Genomic DNA, 25,934 nt, shown 5'->3' with positions numbered 1-25,934 from the left:
ATAGATGTCCAACTAAATCTAGATACGAAGATCTAAAGAGGTCATGGCAGGTTGAGGGGGGGGGGTAAAGCAACTGATATAACCACAAGAAAGAACATATCTTAAAACTCTTTAATCCCCATGTTTCATCAAATTGTAATAATTTGCTCTTTTTCTTTTAAGATATATAAGACAAGTTGCTTTAATATCATTTTTGTTTTAGGTGTTTATTCAGAACTTTCTCCCCCCACCCCACCCCAAGATGTATCTGTTAATTCTGCATGCATCCTTGTGACCAATTTTCCTGTATTGTAGGATGAAAAACCTGCATTTCCAAGAGGGAAATCCTGCTACATCCACAAAAAAAAATCAAATAACCCACTTTCAGTTGAAAAGCATTTATAACGCTATGGGACCCAGCATTTTCCAACTAAAGTGCATCGTCAATGCTGTATGAACTAGGAAGACTTGGGACACAGAAATGGGGGGGGGGGGAAGAAAACTGACTTGTGTTACAGTTGATTTTCATTATAGCAAACAAGACTGAAAAATATTTTGTGGATGAGATTCATATAAAAATGTTCTAAACACGTGATGGTCCCACAACGTCCCATGTGGCCTGCTTTTATTCTTTGGTGATATTAATCAGTCAATGAGCTAATTTAATATTTCTAATGTTGCAGCTATTTGAGAAAAAATTACTACATTATGAAGATAAAATGAAATCTTTGTAACATGTTCCCTTTCTGGCAGCATTTTATCTAGCATCTGTCAGAGAGGCACAATTTTTAGAACTTCCCTTTGGATGAATGTTCTATTTCTGTTCTTCCCTCTTCCTTTTTTTTTTTTTTTTTGTTCTCCCTCCCTCCCTTCTTCATACAATGAGAGTGACATCCTTCAAAGACATGCTATACATACTTAGACATAACATCCACCATTTCAAGGATAAATAAGTTAAAATGGCTGTGCAACAGACTTGTTGCAAGTAAGTGCATGGGCCTGAACCTGTCAATAATGAGTCAGTAGGCTTCCCAATCAACTGGCGAATAATCCTGTTGCCACATACTCTGCCAGGTTGGACCTGGAGAGGAAGTCCGAGTAGTGGTATGTAGGAGGCACTGTCAAAGGCATGTTATGGCAACAAGACTGGTCACTCTCTCTATATAGATGTTATGATCATAAGCCCATCTACTCTCACTGCACATCCCAACTTTACCCTTCCATCGAACCATGAACAAGCCAATGATGAACATAACAAACAATGACACTGTGATAAAAATGAAACCCTTTATAAGCTAATTCCAATTAAAAATACACAACCCAACCAATTACTTCATACAAATTATGCTAGAATCTCCACGTTAAAAACTCACTTTCACATTCACTTCACTTACATCATGTTGGCATTAACACCAACATAAATGACATTCACCATCACTTATGGTCGTCCAGACCAGAAAACTACTATTCCTGACAGAAATCCAAATAGCATCTACATCCACATTATCAACCTCGTCAAATGTCCAAATGATGCACTTGACAATTCCTTTTGCCACAAAGGTGGCACCTGTTAGACATTCAATACCAAGGAGTGCCTAATTTAGAATCCCTTATTTTAGACATCCTCTAGCTCAAGGTTTCCTTACCCCATCTAGTAATATTCATCAGCTGCATTTACCACTGGCAAAACTACAAAACTACTCAGGCCTCTTCATATTCCTTTTAATGAAACATGTCCATCTACAATCAAGCCATCAAAATAGTTAGATCTTCTTTCTCAGTGCCTCAATATCCATAATTCCAACTGGCTCTCCTTTTCCTACACCACCAACCAAACTGGACGAGAGGTCGAAATTTGTCATAAGCAATGATCTAACACAAATTGTTCATCTACTTACACGAATTCATGATAACCCTCTTCACTCACTTGATACTCTGGATTTCTTTTTAACCAGTTTTCTCTCCAACTACACCATAGAGGTCACCTCACCCTCTCATCAACTCAGACCACAATTTTGTACAAGTCTCTTCTCTCATAGAGTGCAGTTCCTCAAGCTAGTCCCAACCTCACATCTTCTGACACTTCAAAAGCACCAAACGGGATGACCTATGGAATTTCTACTCCTCCTTTCCATGGTCAGACTAATGCTTCAGCTCATCCAACTCTAACAACACCTGTTCGAAATGAGTCAGAAAAATTATCCTCATCAACATGAAATACTTCATCAGAAAGGCAGTATTCCAACGGGAAGTGTATCAAAGCAGTTGAAGAAAGAAATTCAGCTCACCGCAGGTGACTTGCATCAAGAATTCCAGCTTCATACCTTGCTTATACAAAAGCAAGAAATATGCAAAACGGTTATCAGCAGATCCAAATCCAATTTCATAAAGGCCAAGAGCAGAAAACTTGTCTCCTGTCCAAACAACGGCTGTACTTTCTGGTCCCTTGCTAAGGCTGTTGGACACATCTTCTGCTCACCTGCACTTCCGCCTCTCTCTCTCTCTCTCTCTCTCTCTCATCCTGATGGCACCACTGATATTTCATCCAAAGATATAGCTGACATCCTCAAACTCCTGCACTGATGACCAAGGGATGCCACTTACCATACCAGAATCCAAGCACCACGTCTCCTGTAGTTTATCGACAAAAAAAAAGGGCATCAGAAAATTATTAAATAATATTGTAACTAAAAAAATCTCTTGTTCCTGATGGTGTCTCTCCTTTTGTTTTCAAACATTGTGCTCGAGAGCTAACATCTATCCTGTATTGTCTCTACCATCTATTATACATAGCAGGTACTTATCCCAACATGTGGAAGCAATCTCACATCCAGCCTGTTCTGAAAAAAAAAGGGAGATAGAAGTCTACCATCAAACTACTGATCAATTGTTATCACCTCAATCATCTCCAAAATAATGGAGAAAGTCATCAATAACAAACTTCTCTACTACCTAATCAGTGACCACCAGTATGGACTCCACCACCCATCACTGTACGTGTGCAATGGAAAGGTTTGGTTTGGCGAAACTTGTACTGTCACTCTTCATATTCCATAGCTTTTGATCATGCAGGCCTGCTTACAAACTGCTATTCCTTGTCTACATGCCATCCTCTGTAATTGGGTTACTAGCTTCCTCTCTGGTCGTTCACTGTGTGTGTGTGTCATGGTTAATGGTTTCCTCTCCTCGAGCTTCATCACCAATGAATGAATACCTTAGGGCTCTATCCTATAACCCCATCTTCTTTCTCATATACATAAATGATCTATTCTCATTCACACCACTAATCCTATCCACTGCTTTGCAGATGATAGTACTCTCCATTCATCCAACTCATTTGTTAGATGAACTGAGAGAGTACACAAAAGTCAAAAGTATGAAATCACCTATTAGTGCCTTAAACACTGATCTACATATTATCCTACAATGCGACGAGAACAATCTGGTCACTCTCAATGCCACTAAAACTCCTGTCTCTTGCAAAAGATATCTCAACTCGCATTCCTTTACCCTCAGTAATACACAAATGACCAGACAAGATCAGATATCTCTGCTTTAACATTCAACAATAGCTTCCTCAGCATCTAAAAAAAAAATAAGCATTTTTTTTTCATTCAAGATGCTATTTTACACCCAACCAATTTTTAACAATATACAACTCTGAATCTGCTCGTGTTTGGAATACTGCTGACATGTTTAGGGTGAAGCACCTAAAACTTGTAAAAATTCTTGACACGTCAAAAGGAGAGCAATTCAGCTCATAGATCATCCCTCTTACACATTCATTTCACTTCAATCTCTGTCTCACAGATGTAGTGTTTCAGCTCTGTGTCTGTTATATAGGTACTTCAATGGTCACTGAATTAGCAGCAGCTGCCTAGCATCCCTTTACTGTACACACCAAACCTGCTTTTCTTCTTCCTCTTTCATTCCATCTACCTCTGTCCTCTGGAATATCCTACCACAAAAAGTGTTTCCAAACAACTACAACCTGCAACACTTCAAAAAAAAATGTCAATAAAATTCTGACTCCTCACCTACTAAAACCCCAGATGGTGCTGATTCATACAGAATGGCGCAAAAAAAAAAGTACTGAATAACTAAAACAATATATGTTATGGATTAAAGAAGTTCATTAAAAGAAATATATGTTTATGCATGATGATATGTACACCCACAACTATCGGTGGAATCTTGGTCGAATAAAGTATTAACAAAGGTAGATTTCGTGCTCAAAATGGGCACCTTGTATTTCAAGACAGGTTTCGTAGTACATGTAAAGGTTTCCCTTTCATCGTAGAGAACAAGGGTTGGGACATCTGAGGGACATATCATATTATTTTATCATTTAGTTCATCAAGGTCTGAAGACAGGTTGTGGTGGAATACCCATTCCTTCAACATACCTCAAATGAAGGCATCAAGTGATGCGAGATCAGGAGAATGTGACAGGATGCTCTGTCCTATTGGAATACCTGTGCATGAAATAGAATGTTTTTTTGCAAGACATATCCTATGCGAATACTGAATGAATGGAACCTACATACTATTGATGTGTTGGCTGCCTTCTATAAGCATGCCCCAAGTAATGATGACACTATTGTTTGGAGCATGCTTATGGAAACGATGAACAAACTGCTCACAAACTTGTCATTGGCTTGGACCAATGCTTTACTAGCTCCATATGAACAAAAATAATGTCAACAATAAACATCTTTTCTTCCAACATCAACACCTTGCTACAACTAAATGTAATGGCATAGACTCTACATGTTCTCTTCTATTAACGTGCATGCAGTTCAATGACATATCTCATAGTACATGTATTGAAAGGGGGTGTCGAAGTTCAGTACTGATTTTTTTTTTTTTTTTTTTTGTGAGATACCATAGGTATTTTGTTCTCTTGCATATGGAATCAATATGAAAAAAAAAAAAAGTAAAAAGTAAAAAAATTCTGGTGCTATCACTCCAAACTTGTGACGTATAACTAATTTTTATATCTTTTTTATCTGCTCCACTAAATTTATTCTGTAGCTTGGAAATTATCTTATAATCAACATTCATCCTATCTTTTTTATAAGATATATCTTTAAAATTTTATGATTATCCTACTGCAATTATCCAGTCTTTTCTAAATAAAGGAGAAATCTGTAATGGTTACCATTCACATTCCTTCAAAGCTTCTAGCATAATTAACAACAGAGAAACCTCATATTTATTAGAGGAACTCAAGAACATTTACTAACTTATGCTTTTTTTTTTCTTTTCTTTTACCCATTGGGTGCATGGCTTGTTTATTTTCAAAACTTTTACTATCAGCAAATATCTCAACGGAGCCACTTTCATCTACTCAATTTTTATGACTACTGGGGCGCTTAAGGGTCAAAGCTGTATAACTAAGAGGAGAATTCCACATAGCCTTTAAAGGAATGCGAAGAACCGACCAGGGCTTCTGACCTAATGTCCAATCCTCACCTTCTCATGGTGCATCCTGTTGGGTATCTACCTGGATATTGAACGAACGAGGATGAGCTGGTAATTTGGCATTTAGCCGACCAAATTGTATTCTTATTGGTTAAACCAAAATAAAAATGATGGTACAGCATGACAAAATTTCATGCTGGCTAGAGCATCGCCCAATTAAACAATGCCCCGTTGTTTTCACAAGGGAACTAGGGCGAACAGCGAAAAGTCAGAAAATCACTTCCTACTCTGCTATTTAGATCCCCAACAAGAACCAAGTTTTCCTTTTTCATTGTGTCAGTTGCTTTTTCTAAACCATCAAAAAGTTGATCCTTGTTAGGGATCTAAACAGCAGAGTAGGAAGTGATTGTCAGACAAACAAAAATAATTTGGGAAAATTTGGAGAAAAGAGCAAAGCTAATAATAATGGCAAATGGAAATGTCCTGAGCAGAAATATCTGTTGGATTTCTGCTCAGAACATGGGATGTCCTGAGCAGAAATCCAAAAAGGTGGTTATTACTAACACCATGTTCCAACATAAAAATGTGCACAAATTCACATGGAGAGAAGAGACAAGGAATAAGAAAAGTCTCATTCACTGTTATTGTTGATAGTGATGTTTTCCCCCTGGTGCAGGCCACCAGAGTGTACAGAGGATTTGAAATTGGAAGTGATCACTATTCAGTCTTGTTTTAAAGTTTTAAAGCGAATAAAAGTTGAGCAGCTCTCAGATGTGAACTGTAGACTAAAATACACAAACATTATTGAAGAAAAAATGAAAGAGTTTGAGAACAGAAAACAAACATTGGAGATTCAGCGGCAAGCCTTGAAGACAACCCTGATTGATTCAGGTGGAGAGGATGTGTTGAAGTTGTCTGCAAGGATAGAAAAATCAGAACTCCCTGGTGGACACTGGAAGTTAAAGAGGCAGTGAAGGAAAAGAAGAAAGCATATCAAAAGTTGCAGGCAAATAAGTCAGCTTGTGCTCTTAGAGAATACAGAGACAAATGTAAGAAAGCTACACAATGTGTAAAACTAGCTAAACAAAAGTCATGGGAGGACTTTGGCAGGAACATAGAAAATAAATATCAAGAAGGTGGCAAAATATTATACAGGTTGTTGAAGAAGCTTAGGAATGGAGGAAAGAGTGCTGTAAAAGGAGTTAGAGATGATAAAGGTGACATGAAAACTGGAGAGAAAGATATCCTTGAAGTATGGAGTAATTACTTTGAAAAACTGCTAAATGAAACAAGCAGTAATGACAGCACAGTGATGAAAAACACTCAACAGGCATACAGTCAGGAATATATATCCATGCTTGAAGTAGAAAAAGCCATCAAAGCCTTGAAATGTGGAAAGGCAGGAGTAGATGATATTTGACCAGAAATGCTGAAGTATGGTGGTATTAAAGTCTTACAGTGGCTGAACTACATAGTTCAGAAAGCCTGGACAGAGGGACAAATTCCCAATGATTGGAGTAGAGTTCTAATATATAAAAAGGGAAATAAAACTGAATGTGAGGATTACAGAGGTATTTTCCTACTGAGTGTTCCTGGCAAGATCTATGCAAGTATACTTGAGAAACGGTTGAGAAGAATTCTGGAAGAAAAGCTTGGTGAAGAACAAGCTGGATTCAGGGCCAAATAGAGGCTGTCAGGATCAGAACTTCACTTTACAACAAATAGTTGAGAAAGCATGGAAATATAACAAAGATCTGTATTTAAGTTTTGTAGATCTGGAAAAGGCATACCACAAGGTGCCAAGAGAGAAGCTATTCAATACGCTACAGTTATATGGTGTCAATGGGGCATTGTATCAAGCAATACTTAGTCTTTATTTGAGTTGTAAGTCAGCAGTTAGAATTGAAGGAAGTACAGGAAGATGGTTTAATGTTAAATTTGGTGTGAGACAAGGATGTACATTATCTCCTCTGTTATTCATTATCTATATGAATCACGTTATGAAGGAAAGTGGTATTAAACATGATATCAAAATTGGAGATGTTAATGTCAGCTCTTTGCTTTATATGGAAGATGTTATACTTTTAAATAAATCCGCTACAAGATTCACTGACTAAATTGAATAACTGTTGTAATAGATATGGTATGAAGGTCAGCAATAAAAATACAAAGACAATGAAAATAGGCAGAATCACTGAAAATGTCAACTGTGTTGTGAATGGAGAACCAGTGGAACAAGTAAAACATTTCAGCTACTTAGGCACAATTTTTAGTGAAGATGGTAAATTAAATAGAGAAATAGACAACAGAATCAACAAAGCTGGTATGGTAGGAAGTCAACTGAATAAATTCATATGGAATAAGAGAGAAATTAGTCGGAACACTAAATTAACTGTATACAAGACAGTGTTCAAACCAGTTTTAACTTATGGATCTGAGAGCTGGGTCAGAAGTAAAACACTTGACCAAAGACCAGAGTCCACAGATATGGAAGTCCTAAGAAAAATTAGAGGCATGAACAGATGTCATCAATGGCAATATTATATTAAAAATGAGGATATTAGGAAAGAACTTGACATTGCCAGCATCCAGGAATGCGTTAGCAAAGCTAATCTCAGGTGGTATGGTCACTAAAACAGAATGGGTGAGGAAAGATTAGCAAAACAAGTGTTCTCTGCCAGGTGGGCAGGAAAACGACCTAGAGGAAGACCAAGATATAGGTGGATTGATACGGTACAAAGCGCCTTAGACGATAGAAATATAAGATCTGATAATGTTGGAGTCTTGACAAGTAACAGACTTATTTGGAGGAAAACTGTAGATAGGAAGTTAGTAATGATGTAAATTTTTCGGGTAGTACTATCATATCCTGTACATCCCTTGAGGGTACATGGCAGGAATTTGATGATGATAATGATAAATAAAATTGATGAATATAAGATATCTCTGTGTGAGATGAAGGAACATACAAAGGAAGTGGCAGCATCTTTGTAACTTTCATTTGAGTAAACATCAGCAAGATCCAAATAGAATGAAAACAGAGTTCCAATGCACAAGTCTTGCAAACAGTCACATAATTACAGGCCAGATTGTATTTGTGAAGGCTTTGTATAAGTTGTTTAGGGTTAGAAATCTACAAATTATAAGCTGATCTATATATCTGGAGTTGTAGTTAAGGTGTAGGAGAGGTTGTGAAAGCTAGGATACAAAAGTGAGTTGATAACAGTGTATTCTTTGTGCTTGTCAGAATGGGTTTGTTAAAGGGAGATCATGTTTTAACATCTTACTTATGTACTATAACAATGTGACAAATATATTAGACAAGGGAGATGTATATACAGTGGTGTACTCAGATTTTACAAAAGCTTTTGATAGACTGCTACATGACAAGCTATTAAATAAATTGAAATGGATGGGATAACAGACTAGTGAGTAAGATCAGTGACTAGTTGCCAGATAAAGCAGCTAAAGCGGTTAAAGAATTGTCAGTGCGCTTCACCATTTTGTTTAATTTGAGTCTCGGGTCTGGGCTAGTCCTGAGGAGGTGGAAAGAGAGGAAAATAGTTCCACTGCATAAAGGAGGTTCCAAGACTGCTGTTTTAAATTATCAACTGATCAGCATATCAGGAGTCGTTGTCAAGGTCTTGGAGACAGTGACGGCTGAACTGGATAAGGGTAATGGGTTTACAGTGATTCTGCTAGACCTTGCTAAGGCCTTTGACACAGGATGCCACATGGAATTCTAATCAGTAAAATGCAACATATGGGGATGGATATAGGGTTGGTGAGACTGATAGAAGGGTGGTTGATGGAGAGATATCAGAAAGTAGTTTATTCAGGAGTAGAGTCCAAAAGATAGCCTGTGACTAGTGGTGTGCCGCAGGGTTCTGTTCTTGGACCACTACTGTTTAATTTGTTCATTAATGATATAGGAAAGGATCTGAGAGGAACTGTTCATTTGTTTGCCGATGATGCAAAGTTGGGTAGTGCAATAGTGAATGCACAGGATGTCAAAATTTTGCAGGATGGTTTGGAGGACTGGGCTAAGGGGAATGGATGTCAATTTAATGTGACAAAATGTAAGGCTATGCATTTTGGGGGTGAAAAGATTAGCAGCTGTACCACATTGGTGGAACTATACTACAGGAGATTGACGAGGCCAGGGATTTGGGAGTGTTGGTGGATAGGGAGTTGAAGTTTAGGAGACACATTGCAAAAGTGGCTAAATCAGCTCATCAAATCACTTGGTTAGTGAAGAATACTTTGACGAGCAGAGACAAGCAAGTTATTGTTCCTCTTTATCGAGCCTTGATAAGACCCCATCTAGACTATTGTGCCCAGATTTGGGTGCCAGAGTTTCTTCTTGATGGGGAGGAGGTGGAGAGGATCCAGAGACGAGTGACCAAGATGATAGCAGGTCTATGGAATGAATCTTATGAGAACAGATTGAAAATTTGTGGACTGCAGAAATTGGTTGATAGGCAGAAGACGGATGATATGATTGAGATATTCAAATTACTGAAAGGTTTCTATAAGACTAATTCAGAAGATATTCTTGAGAACAGGACTGGTAGTGGGAGGACTAGGGTCATCCATGGAAACTGGGCAAGAGTGTAAGAGCTAGATTTTTTACATGGAGAGTGGTAATGAGTGCAATAAGCTGCCAGAGTCTATTGTGGGTGCCATGACTGTGAATGAGTTCAAGGCGAAGTATGATAGATACTGTGTGAATGTTGAATGGTTGTTCTTGACATGATGTTAGGGCCTCCCTCAATGAGTCTGCAGACTCCTTGGAGTTGCCCGTAATAATAATAATAATAAGTATCAGAAAATTGTACATGGGGATGCAGTATCCCAGAAGAGGAGTCACTAGCAGTGTGCCACAGGATTCTGTTGTAGGATCATCATCAAATTCCTGACATGTACCCTCAAAGGGTGTACAAGATATGATAGTACTATATGAAAAATTTACATCATTACTAACTTCCTATCTACAATTTTCCTACAAAACAGTCTGTTACTTGTCTAGATTCCAACATTAACGACCCAGAGGAAGACCAAGATATAGGTGGATTTTCCTGCAAACCTGGCAGCGAACACTTGTTTTGCTAACCTTGACTCACCCATTCTGTTTAAGTGACCATACCACCTGAGATAAGCTCTGCTAACGCATTCCAGGATGCTGACAACGTCAAGTTCTTTCCTAATATCCTCGTTTTTAATATGATATTGCCATTGATGCCATTTGTTCACGCCTCTAATCTTTCTCAAGACTCTCGTATCTGCGGTCTCTAGTCTTCGGTCAAGTGTTTTACTTCTGACCCAGCTCTCAGATCCATAAGTTAAAACTGGTTTGAACACTGTCTTGTATACAGCTAATTTAGTGTTCCGACTAATTTCTCTCTTATTCCATATGAATTTATTCAACTGACTTCCTACCACACCAGCCTTGTTGATTCTGTTGTCTATTTCCATATTTAATTTACCGTCTGCACTAAAAATCGTGTCTAAGTAGCTGAAATGTTTTACTTGTTCCACAGGTTCTCCATTCAAAACACAGTTGACATTTCCAACGATTCTACCTATTTTCATTGTCTTTGTCTTTTTATTGCTGACCTTCATACCATATCTATTACAACAGTTATTCAATTTAGTAAGGAAATCTTGCAAACTTGTAGCAGATTTATTTAGAAGTATAACATCGTCCGCATAAAGCAAAGACTTGACATTAACATCTCCACTTCTGATATCATGTTTAATACCACTTTCCTTCATAATGTGATCCATATAGATAATGAATAAAAGAGGGGATAATGTACATCCTTGTCTCACACCAGATTTAACATTAAATCATCTTCCTGTACTTCCTTCAATTCTAACTGCTGACTTACAACTCAAATAAAGACTAAGTATTGCTTGATATTTTGTGTTGAATACTATGGCTACTCCTTTTCCTTGATTGTCAATGCCTGAATATAACATTTTGTATTTATTGCTCAGAAAGATCTCACCAGTTTTTGCCTTTTTTGTTTCAGTCACTCTTATTATATTGATCTGGTACTTATCTAATTCTTCAGCTAGCTCCATTTCTTTGCCATTCAGGCTTCTTATGTTGATAGTACCGATCTTTAACTCTGGTGATGTTGAGTTGGAGTGTGCTTTCAGATTTATTCCAGTAGCTGACTTTTCGCTGTTCGCTCTGGTTCCCTGGCGAAAACAACGGGGGCCCTTGTTTAACTGGACAACGCCCCAGCCGGCATGAAATTTTGTCATGTTGTACCATCATTTTCTATATTGGTTTAAGCCAATAAGAATACAATTTGGCTGGCTAAATCCCAAATTGCCAGCCCATCCTCATTTGTTCAGTATCCAGGTAGATACCCAACAGGGTGCACCATGAGAAGGTGAGGATTGGACATTAGGTCAGAAGCCCTGCTCGGTTCTCCGCATTCCTTTAAAGGCTATGTGGAATTCTCCTCTCAGTTATACAGCTTTGACCCTTATACACCCCATTGTTTTCCTTTATATAACATAATTAAATAACAATGGTTGTAGGAGCATTGTTATTTAATTTATATGTTAATGATATTGCGATGGGTTTAACTGATCACACACACAGCTGTTTTCAGATGATACAAAATTGGTGAGAGTGATGATTAATCAAGCAGACATTGTGGCCTTAAAGGAAGACTTGAATTGATTGTATGAGTGGGCAACAGTATGGAACTGCCAGTTCAATGTTCCAAAGTGTAAGATTCTGAAATTTTATATGAAACAATGGGATATAAAGTATACACCTAGTGGGGAAATTTTGTCAGAAGTTGAGAAGTCACATTGCACAAGCTGTGAAGTCATCACATTAGATTACAGTAATGATGTGGAGGACCTTCACGTTCAGAAACAGAGGTTCTGGTTCCATTGTATAAGGTCTTGTTCAGGCCTTATGGATCACTGTGAATAGATTTGGTCTCCTGATTTTCATGGTGATGAGGATATATTGCAAAAGGTCCCGAGAAGACTGACTATAGGTGGTTAACTGATCTTTGGGAGTAGGATATGAAAACACATTGTGCTAATGAAGTTTGCAGAGCCCTGTGAATAGGTGGAAGAGAGGGATGTGACTGAGACATTTCAGTTTGGTAAAGTGTTGTAACTGGGTTAATGTGGAAGAAAATTTTCACATGGGAGAAGGAGTAGAACAAGGGGCATCCCTAGAAGCTGTATAAGGAAGATGTGAGCAAGGCCATAAGGAGTAGGTTTTTTGCATGGAGAGTGGTCAGTAAGTGGAATGCATTGTTTGACATTGTGGCAAATGCAGATATACTGAATGAGTTTAAAGAATGGTTTGATGGGTTTGTGTGTAAAAGTGTGTATCTTTTGTGATGAGTCTTTTGACTTGGAGGTCTGGTGTTAATAATAATAGAATTTAGTTAAGGAAGGGAAGTATTATCTGTGAAATTAACTTTTTATAATAAAGTTAGCACTCAGTTGGATAAATCTAATTATTACATCACGATACACCTAGATGGTTGGATAACTGGCTTTTGGCCTGAATAAATGTGACCAACTGGATGTCAGAAAACTTTTTCCTAGAATGCAACTGTTTAATTTGTTTGTTACAATATGATGGACAGAATGAATATACAACTATCTTCAATATAAAGTAGCAAGGATGGCAAGAAATTATTCTACTTAAAAAGAGGAGGTTTTGAATAGTGGTATTACAGATAGAAGAGAATGAATGAATGCAAATCCAAAGTTGTTGAATTTAAGCTTTTACATTTGAAATGAAGAGATTGCAAAGCAATCTCTTCATTTCAAATGTAAAAGTCAGGGTGAACTTTTCTTCAGGGTGAACTTCAGGGTGAACTTACTACATGAAACTGCAGAAGCAAATATTCAGGAGCGATGGTGGACATGGGTCCTGAATTGTGTGGATCTCACTGCAACTGCAGTACAGACAATGCCGAGTATTACTACAGCTGTGCAGAAGATTCTCAAGAAGTAGGGGTTACAGATCATATTAGAGCATTCAAAGCTACAAAGCAAGTATATCCTGTCTGGCATACCAAATGCAAGTGCTCTAGCTAGTATGTAGTTTGAGGAAAATCCCTACCAACTCCATATATATGTGATCTACTGACTCAAATTAAGTTGAAAAGCACTTATAAAATGTTTCTCACATTCTAGATGTGATTTGCCCAACCGGCTTTCCAACCAAATGCACAGAAATAATAACAAATCCACATATCATCCTTCTGACTTTAGGCATGAGGAAATTACTCTTTTTGGTTATAAGGCCTTAATACAGGCACAGGTGTGAAATGCCTAATTTCAGGAGGTGAGAAAATGTTATTACTTTGCTTTATATTGCCAAAGTTAATATAATAATTGTAAATGTTAACTATGAGGATGAATTAAGAGAACATGAATACCAACTTTAGTCAAAGTGGAACGTATTGACAAGAAAGCATTGGTTTAGTTGTAATTCTAGCTGAAGTAACTAAGATTATGAGGTCAGTATATTATGTCTTAATAGCACATACTCTCTGGCCAGTTCACCTGTTTCAGAGGTGCATCATACAAATGGTATAAATGTTCCATTTATACCATTTGCATTTGTGTGATCACTTATTCAGTGGAACAGAGTTGTAATCTGTAATAATTATATCACTTAAGAAAATAGTTATGTGATATCATTATTACAGTCTGAATGAGCAATAATAGATTTCTGCTCATTCAGTGTATGTAATTAAGCATGATACTTTCTGGAATTCTTAAAAACTGAATCTGCCACTTTAAAATAAGAGAACAACAAAATGCATGACAGTGAGAAAGAAAAAAAAAAAAGTTATACAACAGTGCAATACAGAGAGGAATAAATTGTTCTGTCACATTATCCCAATTTAATGAATAATAACTTTTAAAAAAGGCAATTATTATTAATTAAATAATCAACAAGATGAAATCACTCACTTTGAAATAGCAGCCAAATTATGAGAAGTAAACATAGTCATATATTCTGCTGCAGGCCTGTAGCATCTACTTAATCTATAAATAAAATCAAATTCCTCATATGTACTCTCAAGGGATATACAGATACTATAATAACATATAACTTGTCTTTTTTATTTCATAAAAAAATGCCAATAAACTGCTCAAGTAAAATTGTCTTTCATTAAATTCTTATTTAATGAAAGCACTAATGACCAAAAATGTTTTTAAAATATATTACAATTCTAATGTATCCACTATTCCATTCATTTGATGAGATTTGCATTATAAACTAATACTGTACCTTCACTATTAGAAAGAATACCATCAAAAACTTGCATTTATGTTTCTAATGCTGATTTCAGGTATATAGTATTTTTTTCCATTCCACAAAACTTACTGAAAATGTGTAAGCCTTATTCACAGTACAAACAATACCAGAGAAACAAAAATAAATAAAAAAAAAAGTCAGTAAATTGATAATATTTGGTTGGATTTCCAACTAGCACCTTAGATCATCAAACACAACTTGTTATAGACACAGCAGCACTAGGTAGCTGAGGAAACAATTAAAAATGTCAAAAAATAACTGATTTCTTATCACAGCTTCCTCTAAGGGATAGATAAAAGGAACTTAAAGAAAACATGTTAAAGCACTTTAGACGGGATTCCAAAATTCAAATTCAGTACCCTAGTTCACTGTATAGCTGACACTATAGATAGCCCACTTACAAATCTACCGACATTAGCAAAATCAACCCCCCCTCCCCCACACACACACAGCGAACTCTTTTCATCATTAAAAATTGAATTCGCTTCAAAACCCAAATAAAAAATCATCATCATCAAATTCCTGACATGTACCTCAAGGAGTGTACAGCATATGATAGTACTACATAAAAAATTTACATCATTACTAACTTCCTATCTATACTTTAAATCCAAATCAGTCTGTTACTTGTCAAGACTATATCAGATCTGATATTTCTATCGTCTAAGACACTTTGTACCATATCAATCCACCTGTATCTTGGTCTTCCTCTGGGTCGTTTAACTGCCAAACTAGCAGAGAACACTTGTTTTGCTAATATTTTCTCGCCCATTCTGTTTAAGTGACCATACCACCTGAGATTAGCTCTGTTAATGCATTCCTGGATGCTGACAATGTCAAGTTCTTAACTAATATCCTCGTTTTTAATATGATATTGCCATTGATGCCATCTGTTCACGTATCTAACTGGTAATTAGTTTACGGAATTAACAATGTATATAAAGTATATTAATTAAAAGTAACTTTAATAAGTTATTTATTAAAGTTACCTTTAATTAATATACTTTATATGCGTTGTTAATTCCGTAAACTAATTACCAGTTATGTATGACCAACATATAACCTTGCTACTAGAATTTTGATCATCCACGTATCTAATCTTTCTCAGGATTGTCATATCCGCGGTCTCTAGTCTTTGGTCTGGTGTTTTACTTCTGACCCAGCTCCATAAGTTAAATCCATAGATCCATAGACCCTCAGATCCATAAGTTAAAACTGGTTTGAACACTGTCGCGTACACAGCTAATTTAGTGTTCCGACTAATTTCTCTCTTATTCCATATGAATTTATTCAATTGACTTTCTACTACACCAGCCTTGTTGATTCTGTTGTCTATTTCTATATTTAATTTACCATCTTCAGTAAAAATCGTGCCTAAGTAGCTGAAATGTTTTACTTCCTCCACAGGTTCTCAATTCACAACACAGTTGACATTTTCAACGATTCTACCTATTTTCATTGTCTTTGTCTTTTTATTGCTGACCTTCATACCATATCTATTACAACAGTTATTCAATTTAGTCAGGAAATCTTGCAAACTTGTAGCAGATTTATTTAGAAGTATAACATCGTCCGCATAAGCAAAGACTTGACATTAACATCTCCACTTCTGATATCATGTTTAATACCACTTTCCTTCATAATGTGATCCATATAGATAATGAATAACAGAGGGGATAATGTACATCCTTGTCTCACACCAGATTTAACATTAAACCATCTTCCTGTACTTCCTTCAATTCTAACTGCTGACTTACAACTCAAATAAAGACTAAGTATTGCTTGATATAATGCCCCATTGACACCGTATAACTGTAGTGTATTGAATAGCTTCTCTCTTGGCACCTTGTCATATGCCTTTTCCAGATCTACAAAACTTAAATACAGATCTTTGTTATATTCCCATGCTTTTTCAACTATTTGTTGTAAAGTGAAGTTCTGATCCTGACAGCCTCTATTTGGCCTTGAATCCAGCTCTTGTTCTTCACCAAGCTTTTCTTCCACAATTCTTCTCAACCGTTTCTCAAGTATACTTGCCAGAAACACTCAGTACGGAAATACCACTGTAATTCTCGCATTCAGTTTTATTTCCCTTTTTATATATGGGTACTATGAGAGCTCTACTCCCATCATCAGGAATTCATCCCTCTGTCCAGGCTTTCTGAACTATGCAGTGCAGCCACTGTAAGACTTTTATACCACCACACTTCAGCATTTCTGGTTGAATATCATCCACTCCTACTGCCTTTCCACATTTTAAGCCTTTGATGGCTTTTTCTACTTCAAGTATGGTATGTATTCCTGACTGTATGCCTGTTGAGTGTTTTTAACCACTGTGCTATCACTGCTTGTTATATTTAGCAATTTTTCGAAGTAAGCATTCCATACTAGAAGGATATCTTTTTTCCTCATTTTCATGTTACCTTTATCATCTCTAATTCCTTTTACAGCATTCTTTCCTCCATTTCTAAGCTTCTTCAACAACCGCCAGAATATCTTACCACCTCCTTGATATTGATTTTCTATGTTCTTGCCAAATCCTCCCATTGACTTTTGATTAGCTAGTTTGACACAGTTTAGCTTTTGTTTAGCTAGTTTTTCCTTCACTGCCTCTTTAACTTCCTGTGTCTACCATGAAGTTCTGATTTTTCTATCATTGCAGACAACCTCATCACATGCTTCCCTGGCTGAATCAATCAGAGTTTTCTTCAAGGTTTGCCACTGAATCTCCAAGGTTTGTTTCCTGTTCTCAAACTCTCATTTTTTCTTCAATAATGTTTGTGTATTTTAGTCTACAGTTCACATCTGAGAGCTGCTCAACTTTTATTCGCTTTAAAACTTTCTTATATGTTATTCTTTTCAATATGAAATTCAATTATATCCAACTCAAGACGAAATAGTGATCGCTTCCAATTTCAAATCCTCTGTACACTCTGGTCTCCTGCACCAGGGAGAAAACATCACTATCAACTATAACATAGTCAATGAGACTTTTCTTATTCCTAGTCTCTTCTCTCCATGTGAATTTGTGCACATTTTTATGTTGGAACATGGTGTCAGTAATAATCAGTCCATGTCCTGAGCAGAAACCCAACAGTTTTCTGCTCAGAAATGCAATCTTTTCTCGAAATTTTCCCAAAATATTTTTGTATGTCTAACAATCACTTCCTACTCTGCTATTTAGATCCCCAACCAGGACCAACTTTTCATTTTTCATTGTGTCTGTAGCTTTCTCTAGAGCCTCAAAAAATTCCTCCACTTCTACCTTACTACAGCCTTCTGTGGGACCATAGGCAATAAGTCTCATTGTCCAGTTCCCCATTCTGATATTTGCCCACATCACTCTACTTGAGACTGCCTACTATTCAAGAAGATTAGCCTCGCATTTAGTGTTGGATACTATGGCTACCCCTTCTTTCCCTTGATTGTCATTGCCTGAATATTGCATTATGTATTTATTGCTCAGAAAGATCTCACCAGTTTTTGTCTTTTTTGTTTCAGTCACTCCTATTATGTCGATCTGGTACTTATCTAATTCCTCAGCTCGCTCCATTTCTTTGCCATTCAGGCTTCTTATGTTGATATTACCGATCTTTAACTCTGGTGTTGAGTTGGGGTGTGCTTTCAAGACAAATAAGAAATCTTATCCTCAAAAATTCAGACATTATGATCAGTTATAACATTGCTTCTTTCACAATGCTCCATTGACAGAGACTCTTGGCAAGTTTGACTGCACCCACCCATCCACATGCATGCACGTACACACACACACACCTGGCATATTTGAATTGTTCAAATTCAGCCATAGATTTGGGCTATCAAGGAAAGGAAAATTATCCAACTAAATAAGACTACAATGTTGAATTCTCCTCCTCTTTATTCCTATAACCAATTTCTTTTTGAATGCCTTTATAGAACATCTAGAGAACCAAGCACAAAAAAATACTAAGCAAATCAACAGACTTGCTATGCTATCTATGGTGATGATGGATAGTTATTTGGTCCTGTGGCCAAAACACATTAGATACAAATTTTAGTACATTCAAATAGCCGATATCCAAAAATACACTTCACAATAGGGGAAAAAAAGAGTAAACAAACACTAATTACCCTTTCCTAGACACGTGAGCAATATGCATTCCATATGGTTTATTATCCTTTTCTGTTTATAGAAAGCCTATATACACTAGATGGCACTTATATAAATAGTCACACCACTATCATCCCAATAGTATAGTATCCTCAAAGACATGTATTAAGTCTAATAAATAGACAAAATACATGTTCTCCCTGCCCTCCTCACCCCTCTCTCTCTCTCACCTCACAAACAAGATCACAACAAAACTATTCCCATCCCTTATATCCACAGTACACGTATAAATAATACATAATATAAGGGTACACTGGATGCATCCTTATATTATGAAGGGTATATCCAGGATGATGGAGCATATAAAGATTCATGTTCATGCAATTAGCTGACTTTGGACATACCAACAGATGGTAACATGTGCCTTCCAAAAACATCTACATCACTGTCATCAGTATGACAGGTCAAATCTGGCAGATCATGTTGTGAATACCCTTTCAAATATAATTAAATGGATGAAGACAGTCGTTCTAAAACGGAATACTGAATCTAGCCAACTGCTCTGAATTAACTTACTTTTCTACAGCTCTTAGATGACACAACAGTACACTAGCCCTTTTTTCAGTTACAATTTGAATTGTTTTGTTCTACCTAGATGACTGTTTTGTATTTTATGACGAATTTTATTTCATTCTCTAAAGATGATGGTTGGAAATCCAGTGAAATATTAGCAACTTAATAAATTATTTATTTGGTTTGTTCTTCTAGTGTTCATTACACTGTGAAACACTGCTATCAATAATACCAAACACCTAAGCCTTTCACTTCATCTACATCTCAGTACTGCTTCACAGTATTTTCTTATAGTGTCAATGTAAAGAAATTAGTTCAGTGGAAAGAAAAAAAATTTTTTTTTCTTTCCACTGAAGGGGGTAAACTGGAGGGGGGGGGGTAAGCATCCATCTTTGAACTTCTTTTTGCAAGATGTTGCAAGCATCAGATAAATTCTATTCTTCTCTCTCTAGTTATAACAACAACAAAATACAACCACCCATAACTACAAGAAATAAACTAACGTGACATAATAAAACTCACAGAAACTTAAAGAGAAACAAGATCAGTAAGAATTCTAATCTTGTGTACTTGAGACTGACTGCCATTCAAGAAGATTAGCCTCCAACACAAAATACGAGGCTAATCTTCTTGAATGGCAGTCAGTCTCAAGTAGAGTAATGTGGGCAAATATGAGAATGGGGAACTGGACAATGAGACTTATTTGTGCCTATGGTCCCACAGAAGGTTCTACTAAGGTAGAAGTGGAGGAATTTTTTGAGGCTTTAGAAAAAGCAACTGACACAATGAAAAAGGAAAAGTTGGTCCTTGTTGGGGATCTAAATAGTAGAGTAGGAAATGATTGTGAGACACACAAAAATATTTTGGGAAAATTTGGAGAAAAGAGCAAAGCTAATAATAATGGCAAATATCTGTTGGATTTCTGCTCAGGACATGGACTGGTTATTACTAACACCATGTTCCAACATAAAAATGTGCACAAATTCACATGGAGAGAAGAGGCTAGGAATAAGAAAAGTCTCATTGACTATGTTATTGTTGATAGTGATGTTTTCTCCCTGGTGCAGGACACCAGAGTGTACAGAGGATTTGAAATTGGAAGTGATCACTATTTAGTCTTGAGCAGGATAAAATTGAATTTCATATTGAAAAGAATAACATGTAAGAAAGTTTTAAAGCGAATAAAAGTTGAGCAGCTCTCAGATGTGAACTGTAGACTAAAATACAGAAATATTATTGAAAAGAAAATGAAAGAGTTTGAGAACAGGAATCAAACCTTGGAGATTCAGTGGCAAACTCTGAAGGAAACATTGATTGATTCTGCCAGAGAGGCATGTGGTGAGGTTGTGTGCAAGGATAAAAAAAATCAGAACTCCCTGGTGGACACAGGAAGTTAAAGAGGCAGTGAAGGAAAAGAAGAAAGCATATCAAAAGTTCCTGGCAAATAAGTCAGCTTTTACTCTTACAGAATACAGAGACAAATGTAAGAAAGCTAAACAGTGTGTAAAACTAGCTAAACAAAAGTCATGGGAGGACTTTGGCAAGAATATAGAAAATAAATATCAAGAAGGTGGCAAAATATTCTGGAGGTTGTTGAAGAAGCTTAGGAATGGAGGAAAGAGTGCTGTCAAAGGAATTAGAGATGATAAAGGTGAAATGAAAACAGAAGAAAAAGATATCCTTGAAGTATGGAGTAATTACTTTGAAAAACTGCTAAATGAAACAAGCAGTGATGACAGCACAGTGATAAAAAACACTGACCAGGCATGCAGTCAGGAATACATATCCATACTTGAAGTAGAAAAAGCCATCAAAGGCTTGAAATGTGGAAAGGCAGCAGGAGTAGATGATATTCGACCAGAAATGCTGAAGTATGGTGGTATAAGAGTCTTACAGTGGCTGCACTGCATAGTTCAGAAAGCCTGGACAGAGGGACGAATTCCCGATGATTGGAGTAGAGCTCTCATAGTACCCATATATAAAAAGGGAAATAAAACTGAATGTGAGAATTACAGAGGTATTTCCCTACTGAGTGTTCCTGGCAAGATCTATGCAAGTATACTTGAGAAACGGTTGAGAAGAATTGTGGAAGAAAAGCTTGGTGAAGAACAAGCTGGATTCAAGCCAAATAGAGGCTGTCAGGATCAGATCTTCACTTTACGACAAATAGTCGAGAAAGCATGGGAATATAACAAAGATCTGTATTTAAGTTTTGTCGATTTGGAAAAGGCATATGACAAGGTGCCAAGAGAGAAGCTATTCAATACGCTGCAGTTATATGGTGTCAATGGGGCATTATATCAAGCAATACTTAGTCTTTATTTGAGTTGTGAGTCAGCAGTTAGAATTGAAGGAAGTTCAGGAAGATGGTTTAATGTTAAATCTGATTTAATGAAGACAAGGATGTACATTACCCCTCTGTTATTCATTATCTATATGGATCACATTATGAAGGAATGTGGTATTAAACCTGATATCAAAATTGGAGATGTTAATGTCAGCTCTTTGCTTTATGCGGATGATGTTATACTTCTAAATAAATCCGCTACAAGTCTGCAAGATTCTCTGACTAAATTGAATAGCTGTTGTAATAGATATGGTATGAAGGTCAGCAATAAAAAGACAAAGACAATGAAAATAGGCAAAATCATTGAAAATGTCAACTGTGTTGTGAATGGAGAACCTGTGGAACAAGTAAAACATTTCAGCTACTTAGGCACAATTTTTACTGAAGATGGTAAACTAAATATAGAAATAGACAACAGAATCAGCAAAGCTGGTATCGTGGGAAGTCAATTGAATAAATTCATATGGAATAAGAAAGAAATTAGTCGGAACACTAAATTAGCTGTATACAAGACTGTGTTCAAACCAATTTTAACTTATGGATCTGAGAGCTGGGTCAGAAGTAAAACACTTGACCAAAGACTAGAGACCGCAGATATGAGAGTCCTGAGAAAGATTAGAGGCGTGAACAGATGGCATCAATGGCAATATCATATTAAAAATGAGGATATTAGGAAAGAACTTGACATTGTCAGCATCCAGGAATGCGTTAGCAGAGCTAATCTCAGATGGTATGGTCACTTAAATAGAATGGGAGAGGAAAGATTAGCAAAACAAGTGTTCTTTGCCAGGTTGGCAGGAAAACGACCCAGAGGAAGACCAAGATATAGGTGGATTGATACGGTACAAAGTGCCTTAGACGATAGAAATATAAGATCTGATAATGTTGGAGTCTTGACAAGTAACAGACTGATTTGGAGGAAAATTGTAGATAGGAAGTTAGTAATGATGTAATTTTTTCATGTAGTACTGTCATATCCTGTACACCCCTTGAAGGTACATGGCAGGAATTTGATGATGATGATGATGATGATGGTGTAAAAGAACACAAAAAATATGAAAAGCAATAAGCTTAACAATGTTTCAGATAAATTCTATTCTTCTCTGTCTGGTTATAACAAAAACAAAATACAACCATCCATAACTACAAGAAATTAAATAACATGACATAATAAAATTTACAGAAACTTAAAGAGAAACAAAATTAGTAAGATTTCCTAATCTTGTGTAAAAGAAAACAGAAAAAATATGAAAAGCAGTAAGCTTGATAATCTTCATAAAGTTTGAATGTCACTTAAATTGTATATTAAAAACTGAAAACTTTTATTAAATTTCATATTTTAGAAGAGAGTCTCTACAAATTATCCAACATTAAGAACTTTTATTGTTAAAAGACCATAAGATTTAATGATTACAAATACAAAGAGCCAACAAGTTTCACTAGCCACTGTCTAGCATTTTCAAGGCTGTACTGGTGTGAAAACAAATGCATCAAGTTACATGAAAACATACACTTTAGTAACTGCTAGGCCGTTACATTTGATAATTCGTGTTTGATGGCATGCATGCGTTCGAATGCTTCAGTCAGAATCCGGTACATGACCACGTGTTGTGTAGTTTTTCACATATTGTAGTTCTGTTGAGCTGAGAGAATTGATGAGATATTTCCATATGTCTTTAAGAATAGCATCTTGATTTCTATTTAAATTATTGCCTGTGCGTAGCACCACTGCTGCTTCTTTGAAAGTTCTGTGTCTGTAGTCATTCTCGATGTAAGGCATAGAACTGTTTTTCAATCTATAACGTGATTTGATGTTGAGAAATGATGAGCTAAACCAGATGTGATGATTCTATTGTGATGACATCCCCATGTTCCTTCTGTCTTATTTCAAAACTTCTAGAGGTCTGTCCAATGTAAGAAAGGCCACACATCATGGAATTTCGTATACTCCAGGAAATTTGAAGAAAGGTACCTCATCTTTGGGTGATCTTAAGACTTGTCTGATCGTGGTAGTTGGTTTAAAAACTACTCTGATGTTATGAGGTTTTAACATTCTCGCCAATTTTGTGGATACTGAATTAATATATGGAATGACAGCTGTGGACACATATTGGGACTCCGTTCTATGTTGTTGGAGGTTGTCTTTAAAAAGCAATTTGTTTAAAATGTTAGAAGGGTATCCATTCAGAGATGTTAGCTATTTGTGACAGTTCTCTCTGTACATCTACTTCTTTCGAAATAGACCTTAAGGCTCTATTACGGAGCATATGAATGATGCTATGTTTTTGTGAACTATGATGGTTAGACGAATAATGTAGATATCTACCTGTATCTGTGGGTTTCTTGTAAATGGACAGTTGGACATTGTTATCTTCTCTCCTCACCAGTATGTCAAGAAAGGGTAGTTCTTTGTTCTTCTCCAGTTCCATAGTGAATTTGATCTTATTATGTAGTGAGTTGATTTTATTAAGAAACATGAGAAGGTTTTCCATGGTATCCTTCCAGATGATGAACACGTCATCGACATATCTCCTCCAAATCGACGGTTTAGGTGAAATGGTGGGAAAATATCCTTTCCAAGTTTTTCCATAAATAGGTCTGCACATGGTGGTGACAGGGGGCTACCCATGACTAGACCTTCCGATTGTTTGTATACTATGTTATTTACTTTGAAGAAATTTGATTTCATGCAATGATGAAACAACTGAGTGATGTCCTGAGGGAAGAGATCTTTTATAATGTTGACCACCTCTACGACCAGTACATTAGTGAATCTAGACATCTAGACTAGCCATAATGTCCATTTGTGATATTTTGATACTCTTGATTTTTTCCACAAATTGTTGAGAGTTTTTAATGTAGGTCTCTATTTGTCTAATTTTTCCTTTCATCAAATTTGACAGATGCTTTGCTAGTAAGTAAGTAGGTGAGGATCTTCCATCAACCATTGGATGAAGTGAATGTTTTCTTTATGAATCTTCGGCACCTCATAAAGGTGTGGAGTAATAGGATGTAAGGATTTAAGTTGTTTTTTTTAGTTCATCTGACCAACCAGTCATATTGCGGATAAGAATGTTAGTCTCCAGATGATTACTCATGATGGGATTTTTATTTAAGACTTGGTAAGTGGAACTGTCTGCTAGTAACAAGTTAATCTTATTAAAGTAATCTTTCGAGTTGAGAATGACTTGAATTTCCTTTGTCCGCTGCTTGGTGAAGAACAAGCTGGATTCAGGCGAAATAGAGGCTGTCAGGATCAGTTCTTCACTTTACGACAAATAGCCGAGAAAGCATGGGAATATAACAAAGATCTGTATTTAAGTTTTGTCGATTTGGAAAAGGCATATGACAAGGTGCCAAGAGAGAAGCTATTCAATACGCTGCAGTTATATGGTGTCATTGGGGCATTATATCAAGCAATACTTAGTCTTTATTTGAGTTGTGAGTCAGCAGTTAGAATTGAAGGAAGTACAGGAAGATAGTTTAATGTTAAATCTGGTGTGAGACAGGGATGTACATTATCCCCTCTGTTATTCATTATCTATATGGATCACATTATGAAGGAATGTGGTATTAAACCTGATATCAAAATTGGAGATGTTAATGTCAGCTCTTTGCTTTATGCGGATGATGTTATACTTCTAAATAAATCCGCTACAAGTCTGCAAGATTCTCTGACTAAATTGAATAACTGTTGTAATAGATATGGTATGAATGTCGGCAATAAAAAGACAAAGACAATGAAAATAGGCAGAATCATTGAAAATGTCAACTGTGTTGTGAATGGAGAACCTGTGGAACAAGTAAAACATTTCAGCTACTTAGGCACAATTTTTACTGAAGATGGTAAACTAAATATAGAAATAGATAACAGAATCAGCAAAGCTGGTTTCGTGGGAAGTCAATTGAATAAATTCATATGGAATAAGAAAGAAATTAGTCGGAACACTAAATTAGCTGTATACAAGACTGTGTTCAAACCAATTTTAACTTATGGATCTGAGAGCTGGGTCAGAAGTAAAACACTTGACCAAAGACTAGAGACCACAGATATGAGAGTCCTGAGAAAGATTAGAGGCGTGAACAGATGGCATCAATGGCAATATCATATTAAAAATGAGGATATTAGGAAAGAACTTGACATTGTCAGCATCCAGGAATGCGTTAGCAGAGCTAATCTCAGATGGTATGGTCACT

At 36.5% G+C, this 25,934-nt stretch overlaps 1 protein-coding gene across 1 annotated transcript in view; it reads right to left on the bottom strand.

Moving 5' to 3' along the window:
• The window catches only part of Atg9 (autophagy-related protein 9), a 335,809-nt gene that overhangs the window by 162,913 nt on the left and 146,962 nt on the right, over positions 1–25,934 (bottom strand). Inside the window, exon 12 of the mRNA XM_090394931.1 lies at positions 14,379–14,453. Coding sequence (XP_090251057.1) covers positions 14,379–14,453 — 75 coding nt within the window. The remainder of the gene's footprint in view (positions 1–14,378; positions 14,454–25,934) is intronic.

The sequence above is a fragment of the Typopeltis vanoorti genome, chromosome 6 (assembly GCF_054136105.1).
Source record: "Typopeltis vanoorti isolate ZY-2024b chromosome 6, IOZ_Tvanoo_1.0, whole genome shotgun sequence".
Taxonomy (NCBI): domain Eukaryota; kingdom Metazoa; phylum Arthropoda; class Arachnida; order Uropygi; family Thelyphonidae; genus Typopeltis; species Typopeltis vanoorti.
The sequence above is the reverse complement of the archived record's forward strand: the minus strand, read 5'-3'. Positions and strand labels throughout refer to the sequence as shown.